The sequence below is a fragment of the Macrobrachium nipponense genome, chromosome 35 (genome assembly GCF_015104395.2).
Source record: "Macrobrachium nipponense isolate FS-2020 chromosome 35, ASM1510439v2, whole genome shotgun sequence".
In the NCBI taxonomy this organism is placed as follows: domain Eukaryota; kingdom Metazoa; phylum Arthropoda; class Malacostraca; order Decapoda; family Palaemonidae; genus Macrobrachium; species Macrobrachium nipponense.
In genome coordinates this window covers 29,683,243-29,698,022 of record NC_061096.1, presented here as the reverse complement: position 1 = coordinate 29,698,022, position 14,780 = coordinate 29,683,243, and the positions used below count along the sequence as shown (strand labels likewise).

At 36.3% G+C, this 14,780-nt stretch overlaps 1 protein-coding gene and 1 long non-coding RNA gene across 2 annotated transcripts in view; one reads left to right on the top strand and one right to left on the bottom strand.

The window, feature by feature from the left end:
* The window catches only part of LOC135208541 (uncharacterized), a 462,510-nt gene that overhangs the window by 60,349 nt on the left and 387,381 nt on the right, over positions 1-14,780 (top strand). The window lies entirely within an intron of this gene.
* LOC135208152 (uncharacterized) overlaps positions 375-14,780 on the bottom strand; it is a 110,427-nt gene continuing 96,021 nt past the window's right edge. Inside the window, exons 6-13 of the mRNA XM_064240293.1 lie at positions 14,431-14,651; positions 13,490-13,537; positions 12,032-12,189; positions 9,333-9,461; positions 7,678-7,843; positions 6,420-6,617; positions 6,108-6,284; positions 375-4,336 (exon numbers count right to left, since the gene is read on the bottom strand). Coding sequence (XP_064096363.1) covers positions 3,828-4,336; positions 6,108-6,284; positions 6,420-6,617; positions 7,678-7,843; positions 9,333-9,461; positions 12,032-12,189; positions 13,490-13,537; positions 14,431-14,651 — 1,606 coding nt within the window. The 3' untranslated portion in view covers positions 375-3,827. The remainder of the gene's footprint in view (positions 4,337-6,107; positions 6,285-6,419; positions 6,618-7,677; positions 7,844-9,332; positions 9,462-12,031; positions 12,190-13,489; positions 13,538-14,430; positions 14,652-14,780) is intronic.

Sequence of the window (14,780 nt, the reverse complement as noted above, 5' to 3'; positions counted from 1 at the left end):
CCCATAGTAGTGTAATCGGCTAACTTAGAACTTTAGTAATTAGCTCAACAACTAATAAGTTTTCTACTGTCTTAACTCTACGTTAAAGAAGGATCTGAAATGAAACCATTGCGACACTCATTGGAATATATTTGTATCTCCAGACATACAACGAAATAGTGTACATAAATGTACATACAATTGTTATATAATATGCTATGACATATTATCATAGTATTTGTCTATGTACAGGTATTTACAGATACGAAATGAGTAGACTAAATATAAGGAATATGATATATATATATATATATATATTATATATATATATATATATATATATATATATATATAAAGTGATACATATATATACATAGATCTTATATCTAATATATATATAAAGTGTTTCACGACTTTCTGCCATGAAAACAATGTACATAAACTTTGAACGCAATGACAAACAAACAACAAAGCATGGCACTGACCTAGACGTACTGACATTTGACAGATATTTATGAAAAATGACAAAATACCAACTCGGAAAAATTCTATGACTTAGATTTTCAAATCCTAGCCATTGCACAACCTAAGTTTATGGATAAACCTCATTTTACGCCCAGCGGTGTTCTGGTGATAAACACCGATAAAACTGCTTTGATGTTAGAAAAATAACGCTTTTAGCTGATCAATGTAATATTTTAAGTATGACCAAAGGTTAAGTTACCTGAAATATTTTCAGTTTTCAGGTTAAAGACTGAAGATTGGGGCAGAAATCTTGACTTTACGAACAACTCAGAAGGTAATTCAGACTCTTATTTACATTATGGTGAGTTTTTTTCCTTAAGCTTTGACAAAGTATCCATTTTACAAAGTACCCCTTAAAGTGCATCTCCTTAGCATTCCTGTGACAAACACGGTACTGTAGGAGCCAGCACCAACGGCAAAATTTACATTTCTCACGGTCGTTCATGTGGCGTCACGTAGCAACAACATGCTGGATTTGTTTTACCATCAGTTTTCGGAACGTGGAATAAAGTTTGTCTGAAAAATATTAAGTTATTCCGGAAAACATCTCGTGTGACAACGCGTATAGGAAAGCCGCAGTAACTTCAAAAAAAATTGTAATGGTCGTTCGGGGTTTTCTTTAATTAAAAAAGAAAAAAATAATAAATCCAAATCTTATCAATATATAAACTTTTGCAGTTCCAAAATGGCAGTGATAGAACCATGGGAGGCGTTTAACTGGAAAAGCTAACTTTATACCTGGTTAAAAGAAAAAAAAAAGCCTAGGAAGAATATCTTTCATTTTCAAGAACTCATCGTAGATGTCTCAAACGATAAATATCTTTAAGTATTTTCACAAAGAAAATAAAAGTCCCGAGGAAACTATGCTAATTCTCATTCCAGTAAATTCTTGGCGATCTTATTTTGTCAAAGGAATTCTTCAAATGCGATGAAAAAAATTTTTCTGCTTTGTTGATATTTTCCATTCAACCTTAAAATTACCTTTCGTTTGTACTATATGTATACACCAAAAATGAATCATAATAGTGGTAAATGCTTTGATAAGAAGCAACATAAGATTGGAAGATCTCCAGTGAATACAAGACAAGAAAGAAAAATAAAGTGAATCACTACTAGCGAGTTTTTAATGACGTGAAGACGTCATCTAAAAGAAAAATAAAAGACGATTAAAAACTTGTGTTAGGACGAGCATTTGTTCTGTCATCTTTCATCATCTTGCAGGTAAAAGTAGCAAATATTGATGACGTAGCTGAAGTAATTAGGCTTGTGTTACGGCACCCAGATAAAAAAAAAAAACACGTGACTAATAAAGTTTTCGTCAAGAGAAAAATTTAGTTGCTATCGTGTGCAATTATGCTTCCCTGTAAGGTGCTGAAAGATCTCAGAAAACATTTTTCTGGCGATGGGTTTTTTCGAAACTCGCCTGAAGCTGTGAACATAAAAATGGGAACATTATCCTAGTGCACCATTCTGGCGGACGGACACACGTGAAGACATGGCACAGAATATATAAAACACCGATACAAATATGGAAATGGCACAACAAATATAGAGCCTTTACAGAGTATACGTTTTCGACTCTCGAATCTTCGTTACAAATTACAATGACTAGATAGCGTGACAATATATATATTATATATCTATATATATATATATATATATATATATATATATAATGTATATTTAAAAATAATATAGATACCACCATATACAACACGCATACACATTACTGAACATAAATGCTCACAACTTTGCATTCGTCTCAGAATGTGCAAAATTATGTATTAAAATGTGTATACCTGTTTAGCAGTTAAATCATTTATAAACCCACATATTTACGTACTTAATATGACAAAGCATCAGTTAATTAGATCAGGTCATACAAAACAGCTACCGATATTCACTACACTTACGCGCTGATTAAGCTATGATCTGATATGAAATGACAGCATTTTCTGTGTGTGTGACATGTCGCTTAGTTCCATGCAGAATGTATAATATCAGAAGTAAGGGCCCACTGGAAACTGGCAGCCCAAGTTCCTTTATCTAGCCCAGACCAGAAAGTAACGTTCAGTATTAGTGGGAAAGAAACAGTTGCCAACTTCTGTAATACGAGGGTTTTAGACTGCGACTAGGAGAACGAAAAGCCCGCGGATAACTAGAATAACTAGAAAAGGGATTAGATAATAGCATTACAACCAAATGCATGGTTATAATGAACTCCCTAGCAAAGATTCACCTTCATAAACTGGCGTGATATGAACGTGTTTGTCGCCAGGTGTATGTCACTAGAACAATCTTTGCCTTTACTTACGATAGTCATTTGTACGCATAAGAATATTCATAATTGATTCTTAAATTACTACAGAATGATTACCCGACAGATTTATGTATGTGGCTATGATTACATTAGTAGTAATAGCAAATATATGTGTGAATGGATTCACACACAAGTAGAAATGTATATATTTTGATATACTAGTTATATATGTACAGTAATTTCACATTACTTTCATGTATATATATATGTATATTAATTTGTCAAAAATTGTAAAAACAGGTACACTGAAGAAGGAACATGTTTATATGAATAAAAAAAAGGTAGAGCAGAACAGCTTTATATTTCGGGTTGTCTCTACACCTCTTCAAAGAATTGTTTGAAAAGGGTGGGTAGATTACCTATAATATAACACTTCTGTTTTCCCTTTGCTTTACTGAAATAAGTATTTTCCATCTTCATTTATATAATATATGCTTTAAAATGCTGATAAATTTATAGTTATTTGTAGTGAAAAATAGTCAGATATCCTTGGAGTAACTGTGGGCATATTCACAAGACATGATTGTCAGTACTAACCTAACAGTAAGTTATACAATGTTTATCACAATACAGCGACACTGAAATAATATATGTAAATCCATTAGGTATATTTTCGTTTTAAAGCACCATAAATTTGGCTTGAACGTATCAAAATTCAAGACTATATAATATCTTTACAAAGCTGCAGTGAAAGGAAAAATAAACCACTCTTTCAGTTATAAAAAGAAAAAGCCTCGAAAAGGATTATTTTTTCTCCGTTCAACGAGTCTCGTTTCTCGTCAGACGCGGCCACTTGTAAAATTATTTACCGCCGATTTTTCTGTTAGTTTAGAAATAAACACTGCTCAAGGTTCGTTCACCTTTCCTCACTTTTAATCAATGTAGACACTAACTTTTCAAAAACGGCGTTCCTTTATCTCCTTGCAAACGCCCACCTTATAAAACTGATAGTTTTGCAGCCCGTAAGGTACAAGAGAGAGAAAGGCCACCGGCGACGAACCTACTAACTGTCTAGGGTTCTGTGGATGGGCGTGCTCGTGTGAATGTTAAAATTGAATATCGTGACGTTTTCTCTCTCAGGCTCACCGACCTTGCCCTTCAACCTGGCCGAAGTGGAGGCGACCACGAACACGGGGTCGTCGTCGGGGTCTGGAAGCGAATCGCTCTGGAACTGTGAGGTGAACTGGTCGCTGCTCTCGTAGTCGCAGCGATGGCTCCAGTTGTAGTTGTCTGGCGGCGTGTAGAAACTGTCGTTGTTACAGGTCCCGTACGGGTTCGGGCTGATCACGCGGCTGCTGCAGTTCTCTCCCGTCAGGATGATCTCCGGTCTCAGGGCGACGCGGCCGTTCAGGAGGTCTTTGGGTGGTGGGCCGTTCAGGAAGGAGTTGTCGCCCTTAAAGGTCTGCGTGCTCTGAGTCCGGTAGTGTTTTGCCAAAAGGGCGTCCTGAGGACAGCACCAGGAGTGTCTTCGACCGCTGATTTCTTCGGGAGAGAGACCGTTCTGGATGCCACCTGTTGGAGCGGGGAAAGTGTGGGCAAATGAGTAATGCATAAACATAGTTAATTAATTATGTAATAATACTCGAAGCAGAGCAAAGAGTGATAATGTAACTGGGCTTGGTTGTGCGATTGAGTATGCCTGCGCATGTAGTATGTGTATTCGTGTGAAATAAATAAATATATATATATATATATATATATATATATATATATATATATATATATATATCATTCGAGCTACAAATGTCCTTTAATATCTAATTCGCTCTACCTCGGAATTGATATATTTTCATATATGTACCGAGGGGAACGAATTTTTTAGTTTGATAATAATTTCGTCCCCCCATGGGATCGAGCCACCGTCCAGTTGGACGGGGAGCGAAATCATCAACGGACAGTGACGCTACCGATAGCTATCGGTAGCGTCACTGTCCGTTCCTGATTTCGTTCCCCGTCCAACTGGACGGTGGCTCGATCCCATGGGGGGACGAAATTATTATCAACTAAAAAATTCCCCCTCGGTACATATATGAAAATATATCAATTCCGAGGTAGAGCGAATTAGATATTAAAGGACATTTGAAGCTCGAATGATTTATATGAATCACGGTGATGTGATAAGTATTCCTATATATATTATATATATATATATATATATATATATATATATATATATATATTATATATATAGATATATAGAGAGAGAAGAGACGAGAGAGAGAGAGAAGAGAGAGAGAGAGACCTAGCTTTTATGTGGAGCATGGACCAGATGTCGGAATAGGATTCAGCGCTATCAGTAAATGCGAGACGAATCTCAACCATCTGATGCCACTTAAGATCTCTGTAAGCAGTGGTAATTCCTCCTAAGAGCCCAGTACTTGATTTGTCTTGCAACTTGAGCGGCCCTCTTATCCCCCACGAGAAAATGTAACCGATAAGCTTACAACACTTTAAAAACTTCACAGTGAAATCTGTACACTTAAGCCAGACTGAAAATGGATGTTTGGTGTAAGGGTAACGTCCATGCCTGGTAAGGAAGATTTTGTCAGTGAAAGGCAAAGGCTCACTGAAGACCCAAACAACGAATAATGTGATTGATTAGGCGCTAATTAAAACTTGCAATAGATCCGAAGGGTTGATGATTGAATAGTTTTTTCATGTCCAAAGAATTCTAATGGCAGTGGTATTTGAGGGTCACTTTTCATGTATCGAGAGAGTTTGTTGTTGCGACAAAAACTTTATTTTCATAATTTCAGATACTCTGTATTTTTACTGTAAAGCTTCTGAAACTTAATATCAATAATTTACTGTTTTAGTCTTGTTTCCTTATGGCTATGTAAGAAACCGAGTATTATGATAAGCTAAAATATATTAAAAATATAAATTTGACGATAACCATACACACGAGAGTGTGGCAAGCAACCCTGAGAAGAATATGCATTTAGAAAAACTTTCGGATTATTCTTTTTCACCCATTAATTTAGCAAGGTAGAGGAAAAATGAGAAGTTAGTAATCGAGAGCAAATGTAGAACATTGTGAACGATGCATAATAAAAATAATGTACACAGTTTATAACCAAATCACCAAATGAACAAAATGCAAGTTAAATCCGACGTGACCAGTACAGCCAGGGCCAAGAAATCTGAAGGTTTCTTGCGGAAAATGAAACGCATTCACACACACGTAATATATATATAATATATATATATATATATATTATATATATATATATATATATATATATATATATATATTATGAATTAAAATCATCCTTTTACAAACCATTTGGATTGTTCAAAGAATCCTTGTGCCTGTTGGAAGCCGAGCGGGCGGATGCGGAAGAACATATCCTGCGCACTCGGCGGTTGTTGTGTTTTTCGGAAGGAGGTCCTACACGGTACTGCTGGCTCATGAAGACGGGTATGGGCACGACCCCGAGTTTTGTGACGTCCATGGCGTCTGTGGGAGGAGAAGGTTGTTTTAGGTTTTAGTGGTGTTTTCTGCTTTATGTTCGATCGTTGATTTTATTTATATCTGTTTGTCACATTTGCGCGCGCCCGTCTGCAAGCATTGCCTAAACAGTAAATGACTTACAAATGACAATACCTTGGTAAAGGTGATTACTGTTGGCATTGTTGTTGTTCCCGTTGCCGGAGTCGCTGCAGAAGGTGGAGGGCGTGTTGTTCGATCCCGTGCCGGAGTCGCGGAAGATCTCGACGATGTCCTTGACTTCGAGTTCTCGCACTTGGGAAGCCACGGGCTGCACCGGGGAGGGGGGCGTCGCCGGTTGGTCTCATCCATGATGACCACGCCTCCGCTTATTTCCCGTATGTCTTCGCCTGCGGGTTTAAAGGAGACTCGACATAGTAAGGTTTGATGCGAGTGATGTATTGATTTTGAGCAGCTTCTGGTCTGTCTGTTCAGTGCTTGGATGGGTAACAGCTTTGATGTTATACATGGTGGTAGGAAACATCAGGGCTATTCAGAGCATGCTTCAGGGTAAGAATCTCATCATAAAAATAAGTGCTTAGAAAATCATGAAAGACTTCAGGAGTCTGGTGCTTATAGTTATCGGGTGTATTAAGGCCCGAAACCCAGCAGATTGTTAAGAGTGATCTGATCCATTACAATGACGTCACGGATATTGTAGTTATCAGTGTTGCATTTTTTTTCTCTCTCTCATAAGAGAAATTAAAATTCCCTCACATATAAACAAATCCTCTTCATTAGGGCTATAAACTTGTGGTTTAAAAACACAGATCTAAAAGACTGACGGTGATGCTAATTACTGGAAATATTTTGGCTTCTGCAAGCTCGAATACCAGAGGCTGCGGCACCTGGCTTGTTACAGAATGGATGGAAGGTGGGGAATGTAAGCACAGTAAATTAGAATAAATGTCGGTGGAAGACTCAGGCAGTTAGGGAAAGGAAAGTTTCCATTCGTCACTTCATGACCGGGATAGGGAGTCAAAACAAGCACATTATAGAAAATGTAAACTTGCGCAATATTTGTCAATATTCGAATGTAGGAACGCATAAATACTCGCAAAGGCAAACTTAGTATTTACTGATTTAGAGGTATGTTTTTGACAGCTTTGATTATATATATCTACATACTATAACATTTCATTAATATCATTTTAAAAAACAGATAGATGTCAGTGAAGGATGAAACGTGAAACTAATGAAAATAAAACACATTTAAATATGATATAATATAACATATAATATAAACGTATCGAATAAAAATCTAACAGAAAATGTGAGCAGATTTTAATGAGATTGTCGTGTTCATCAAACTCGCCTGAAAGAAGAAAATATGCAGAAAGTACGAGAGATTGGAGTTGCTCACCGTGAAAGGGTGACTTGTATTCAATCTTCTTTTCCCCGGGAGTCAGCGTTCTCGAGATTTTCCTCCTGGAGCCGAGATTAGCCAGGCTTGAGCTCTCCCGCCGTAATAGCCAGGACCGTCCCAAAAGGGGCTTCCTTAGCCAACGCCATACACGCGTGGTGAAGACCTTAGAGGAGACGTCATTATTTTTTAAAGTTTCGTTTAATAGAAGCATAAAAATTTTAATGTACTCACAAACTTGTGTATAGAAATACACACGTATATATATATATATATATATATATATATATTATATATATATATATATATATATATATATATAATAAGCGAATACCACAGGAAAATGATAGTCAGAAATCCAAGCGCTTTCGTCTTTACTAAGACATTGTCAAGGAGCTCCTTGACAATGTCTTAGTAAAGACGAAAGTGCTTGGATTTCTGACTATCATTTTCCTGTGGTATTCGCTTTTTTAATGAAGTCACGTGCATCTACTGTGATTTTTTAAGCATATATATATATATATATATATATATATATATATATATATATATAGTATATATATAATAGTGTAGTGTGTGTGTGTATAGTATACATACACACACACACACTCACACACTATATATATATATATATATATATATATATATATATTATATATATATATAGCGTGAGTGTGTGTGTGTATGTATACTATGTGTGTTTTGTGTGTCATAAGAACTAATATAAGTTGTCTCGAATTATTCAACAATAATAAAATGATGAATCCATTTTAAGATGTTTCATCCACGAAGGAAGTTGTAGCCAGAATCTCCCTTAATTAATACATGAATTATTAGTGCTATATCACTATGTTGCTTTAATTAAATACAAGGGAAGCACGACTCCAATTGTCATATGTCAATGGAATGATCTGTTTCCTGTTATCCGGGTTGATGTTTTTTTTTTCTTTTTTTAACAGCATCGACACTTTCCTCCTCTATTTTGCTTCATTTTTTTTATTCATGGTTGGCAAAGTAAACCTTTAATATTCTAATCTCAATGAGCAATCTATTATTGAAGATTAACGTCACTGCATCTATAGAGTTTTGTATTCAAAGGATCTCGGAGTTTTACATATACAATTTCAAAGAAAATTTTTTTGGTGGGAATTTTGCCTTCTAAAATTATGGCATAAAGACTATGAGGGTAAAGATATACATTGGAACAGTTTTGAACAACCCTTATTTCTCTACACACACACACACGTACACACACGCACACGCACACACACAAAAATGATTGCTGGTAGTAATACCTGTATCCTATTCGGAACTTATGTAAAAAACAAAATGCGTTAACGTAAAAGGGATAAGAAGTTCATAAGAAATTAAATTCAAAGAATTATTAATCACCGTGAGTATGGCTTGCTTTTATGTAAAGTGAAAGTAACTTTATTATATATATACTATATAGAATTATAATATATATATAGATATTATATAATATGTATATATATATATATCTATTATAATATATATATATATATATATATAGATATATATATATATATATATAAGAATGCGTCGTGAGCACCGTCTGCTATTAAGCTCATCAAATGTTATAAAATACTAACTGAAAATGATGAAACTAACGAGTGAAATGAAACGCTACTTACTTTCCTGCAGATGATGTAAGCCCAAGGATCGATAATCTGATTGATAGATGTCAGTCGGACGGCAATGAGGTCTTTCAGATGATCTTCTCTTGTACTGTGAGGCCAGATCTGGTTCAAGAAAAGCCTCATCTGCGAAGGACAGAAGGTTTAAAATGGCGTGAGATGAAAGTTGGCATCTTGGAAATCTCTGCAGAAATGTTAATGATGTTCATGTGTTTCGAAGAATTTTAAGCGGGTCCTTTATAGGGATTGTATGGGACGTGGTCTTCGTTTTATATTAGATGTTTTTCATTTTGCCAAATTTTTTTTTATCTGTATATCTATTGAATGTAGTAGATCAGAGGTAGAAAACTGGGTTTAATTAGCCTTTCACCAGCTGACCCAGCTTTAAATGGGTACAAGTGTTAGCTGGGGCCAACGATGAGGGCATAAGGGTAGCAACCACATCCCTACCGATTTGCTTCTAACCACAAGCCTGTCCTTCTAGCGCATCTCTTTTAAATTTGTATAAACAAAAAAGTGTGTATATATGTAATATATATATATATATATATATAAATTATAATATATATATATGTATATGATATATGTATATATATGTATTTATATGTATAAATAAAACTAAAACTATGTAAAGTAACAATATTATTTTCTAGATGAAAATCGTCATCAGCTCGTTAGTTAAACAAGAATCGGTGTTCTGCTCTAAGGTCGAGTTTCGGCTAATGCAAACTGTGAACAACATCTGTTCCGAAATCTAAACAAAATATAGAAATATGGGTGAGGTTGTTTAGAAGTTGGAGGAAGCTGGTGCGTCAATTGCAAGCAAAATATGGGAATAAGTCTCAGCTTCTGTATTTTAAGATCGTTTGAAATGTTAGTAGTTTCTTTGACAGAAGAGTTATACATGTCCTAATATGATTACTTGAATATCAGGAACCAGTTTATAGGATTACATTTGGCACAGACCTACTCCATATCAGGGTGTTGTAAATAGGTAGTTCATGAAGGCATTTTGTTGATAAAGTTACTCCTTATCGTGATATTGGTTTCATGTAAATAGATTTTTCATAATTAATAAGACAGTGAGGCTAAGCTGTTATGTTCGACATTTTTGGGAGAAATCGTATGTGAAATGGCAGTGACTTGTATTAGAGTGTCGTTATTTAATCATGGAATTTAACTGTCGTTTGTACTGAAAACATGTGGATATTGTCGTGTATTCTGATATATAGTACCTCACTGTCACTCAAGACGTTAACCGTGGAAAATATAATTGCGTGTGATATCTGAATACTCAAGCTTTAGAAATCTCTTCTTTCATCCGTTTTCTTTGACTACTTCAGCGTTTTGTCTTTCAGGAGGAAGCTCTGGCTCTTCCTTCAACCGAAAGCCCCACTTCGTCAGCTCCCCATCCCCCCCCTCCCCCCCCCCCCCCCACCCCCCCCCCCCCCCCCCCCCCCCCCCCCCCCTATCCCCCGCACCTTTCCACCCCTCTCCCCTCCTGTTTGTGTTTAGTCTAACTTCATTTCTGCCACTGTATTTTTTTCATTGAAAATAAGGTGCAAAAATAATTTATAACGAGGGAGCACGGAGTGTTTAATGTGAATTCTGGGAAACTGGTTGGACTTTCTTCTTAGAGTAGTTAGTTGCAGGTCAAATTTTTCCACACTATTTTATCTAGGTTCCTGTGCCCTGCCTACATACCTGTTAAATCGGCCCTCAAAGCCAAAACTGAATGAGAATTTGGACTTTACAGAATTTTAATACCAAGTTACATGAAAGACAAATTGCATTTCACATTTTAATGGCGCTATCAGTTGATTTTCACAAAGTAACGAGACAAAACGTTTAAGGAAAATTTCAGACTTCTCTCATCTTGGCTCTGAATTAATGAAATTTAATTGAAAGAGGAATAATGAGAAAATTATTATAAATATTTTTCTACTTTTGATTAAAAATTGCCATCTTGCGTTCGCGAACAAAACAAGATCAATGTACAAAACAAGGATTAATGTACAAAATCGGGATCAATGTACAAAACCAAGATCAGGGCAGAAAACCAGATCCAGTGTAGTACAAAACAAGGATCATTGTACTAACCAGGATCAGTGAGCAATACGAGGATCATTGTACAAAACCAGGATCAGTGAGCAAAACAAGGATCATTGTACAAAACCAGGATCAGTGAGCAAAACGAGGATCATTGTACAAAACCAGGATCAGTGAGCAAAACGAGGATCATTGTACAAAACCAGGATCAGTGAGCAAAACAAGGATCATTGTACAAAACCAGGATCAGTGAGCAAAACGAGGATCATTGTACAAAACCAGGATCAGTGAGCAAAACAAGGATCATTGTACAAAACCAGGATCAGTGAGCAAAACGAGGATCATTGTACAAAACCAGGATCATTGTACAAAACCAGGATCTGTGAGCAAAACAAGGGTCGTTGTACAAAACAGGATCAGTGAGCAAAACCAGGCTCATTATACAAAACCAGGATCGTTGTGTAAAACCAGGGTCAGTGAGCAAAACAAGGATCATTGTACAAAACCAGGATCAGTGAGCAAAACAAGGACCAATGCACAAAACAAGGATTAGTATTCCGGTATGAGGAACGTAAAGTAAAAAAAAAAATATATTATTTTTTTATTTAAAAAAAAAATTTCAAGAGACAGACAAACGTCATACTCACATCTATCGGAGACCATGAAATGAGGAACACGATCGTGATGACCAGCAGCAGGAGAACCATTTGCATCTCGAGTTCCCGGTGCTTGGAATTCCTCTGGGGACCCGAGAATTTGGTTCCCGTGCAGCGGTGTCGACACAGACGGAGACACAGAAGAGTGGCTGGGGGAGGGAATAATAGACATTTCTGAGTTATCGTTCACTCGAGTTGCGACGTTCGGGTGAGGTAGAAGTTGGCGGAGGAAGTTGTGTGAGCGAGTGCTTGTCTCTCTCTCTTGTTAGTATGAGGAATGTGTTTGTATGGTCGGAAATATAGCAGCCTTTGTTTGTATGCAGTGTGATTTATAGAGCACTTATATGTGTCTATGAATGAATAAGAATGGCTGTATGAGGTTATTATAGTTGTATGATATGTATGTGTATATGTATGAAATATTTATACAATTATGTATATATGTAAATATATATATATATAATATATATATATAATGATTGATGATATATGTGCGTATATTAAGAATAATCATGTCTGTATACAAGCTCATTTCAAGTCATGGACTCTGTCAAATACTAATTTGAAGCTGTACACAAATAGCGAGCAAAAATAGCACAGATAATTTAGCTAATATATATGATATTTCCACTTTCCAAAAACCAAACAAATGTACACGTTTACACACTCTTGGACATGCTGACACCACACTCTTGGTGAAGTCCTTTCACCGTATATACAAAGGGAATTTTGACTTTTTTTGAGATTTTAGAAGCCGATTGTAATCTTATTTTATTTTGCTGTTTTAATCATTGTGCAATATGATAATAGTAATCATCCTACTGGATACCAGGTGCTGTAGAACAATGATACGATAAAAGTTTAGGTTATTTATTCAATAAAAAATGGAAGAGAGAACAAGATTGTGAAATATTAGGCTACAATACCGATGTTTATTGAGAAGAAATTTTATTGTTTATTATATATCCCATGCTAGTAGGAAAGTATTTTAAAAGTACATGAAAAACAACAGTAGATTAAAATTAGCTAAAAATAGATAAAGCGAAACTAAAATAGATTAGCACACTCAAACTACACAGAACGACTTAAGCTATCAGCAGACCAAAGCCATCTGTATACATTAAAAAAAAAGCACATCAATCATGCAGACACCTTAAGAGGAAGCGTAGGGTTCAAATGAAATCCTATGGGGACGTCTTATGTCTTCAGAGGGTCACTGTGGAGTCCTACAGGAAGTTCACCTAATCAGTTTTGAAGAACAGGTGACATAAAGGATCTCTTGACTGTTAATTTGACCTTCATTCAACTAGTAAGGTGGACGAGAATAAGGCTCCAGTAAAATAGAACTAACTTTTGATGCCCTCTCAGACAAAAGACGGCCCCTTTAGCCCCTGAAGGGAAAAAATCCCCTTTTGAAGACCCCTTTAGGGACGCTCTCGTGGTCCTTACCTTCACATAAGTTGCCTTTGCGAGAAACCGTCTTCTCCAGTAAGACAACTGTATAAAGATTAGGACCATTGCATTAGCGTCATGTTCAGCTTTTCGTTCTTATTTTATCCCTACAACAACACTTATCGTATTAGTCCATCTAGGTCTGTACAGCAGCTGAAAATGATTAGTGAATTGGCTGTTAACGTTAAAATTGCTCTCAGAAAGTCAAGACTGGATGGCGTTTCATGATCACTGACTTAGTCACAGTCCAGAGATGATTCATGCATTAGAAAACTCGTCTGTTTTCCCTAGATATTTGCCATAGAATGTGCAACTGTGCATGACATAGCTCAAATAAAACACATATAGAGGAGGTTGGTAAAAACTCAACATAAAACTTGAAACTAAAGTTATGAGATCACTACCAAAAAAGAACTAACATGCTGTATAGGACGGTCAGACTGAAGTGATTTTATTTCATAAGCCTTTCAGACTAGCTCCTGTTCAGTAGGGTTTCTCAGTTTTTTGTGATTTTACAGTAATGTTTCTTATTGACCCAACTTTCTTTATGTTTATTTTCGCTCATAACAATTGTCCTATCAGGGTTTCATCTTGTAGTTTTGCCATGTTTGAGCTATTTTCCAACGTAGCAAAACAATATGTATTCATATTGAAAATTATCAATACATATGTGTAAATTATTAATACAATATGCGTGTAATCCTGGCTAATCGTCGTATCTTACGGTGATTGTGCTGATCATTACATTTGCACTTGCATACCTAAGTTGGCCATCTGGATAAGCATTAGTGATTAACAATTCATGTTCTTGCTGGTTCTCATATTTTGTTATATGTTATCTGACATTTTGTGCTTATGGCTGCTCTAAATGCTAATTTTAGAAGCCCGTGTTTACTGTATCCCTTATCAAGGAAACCTGTCAGTTTCTGGAGACTTACTTATCACGACAACGTTGCACACTACCATCACTATCAGGCTGATGAGAGTGAAGCAGCCGAAGATGTTGGTGTAGATGCGATGGTGCAAGGGCGTCTCCTCGCAGACGTGGATGTTGACGAAGCACCAGGAACCTGGGTACTGGAGGGCATACTGTCCCACCCCGAAGAGGGGCATGGCGCAGAATAACACGCTGAAGAGCCAAATACCGAGAAGTAGCACCCTGCGGATAAAGTGTTGAAACTTAAGTATGATTTGAACTGAGAAGGTCGTGCATACAAACTTGGTGGGTAGTTTGTATTAAAGATATTTACCTATGGATTTAATAGCCAATTTTTACATTTACCTTTAC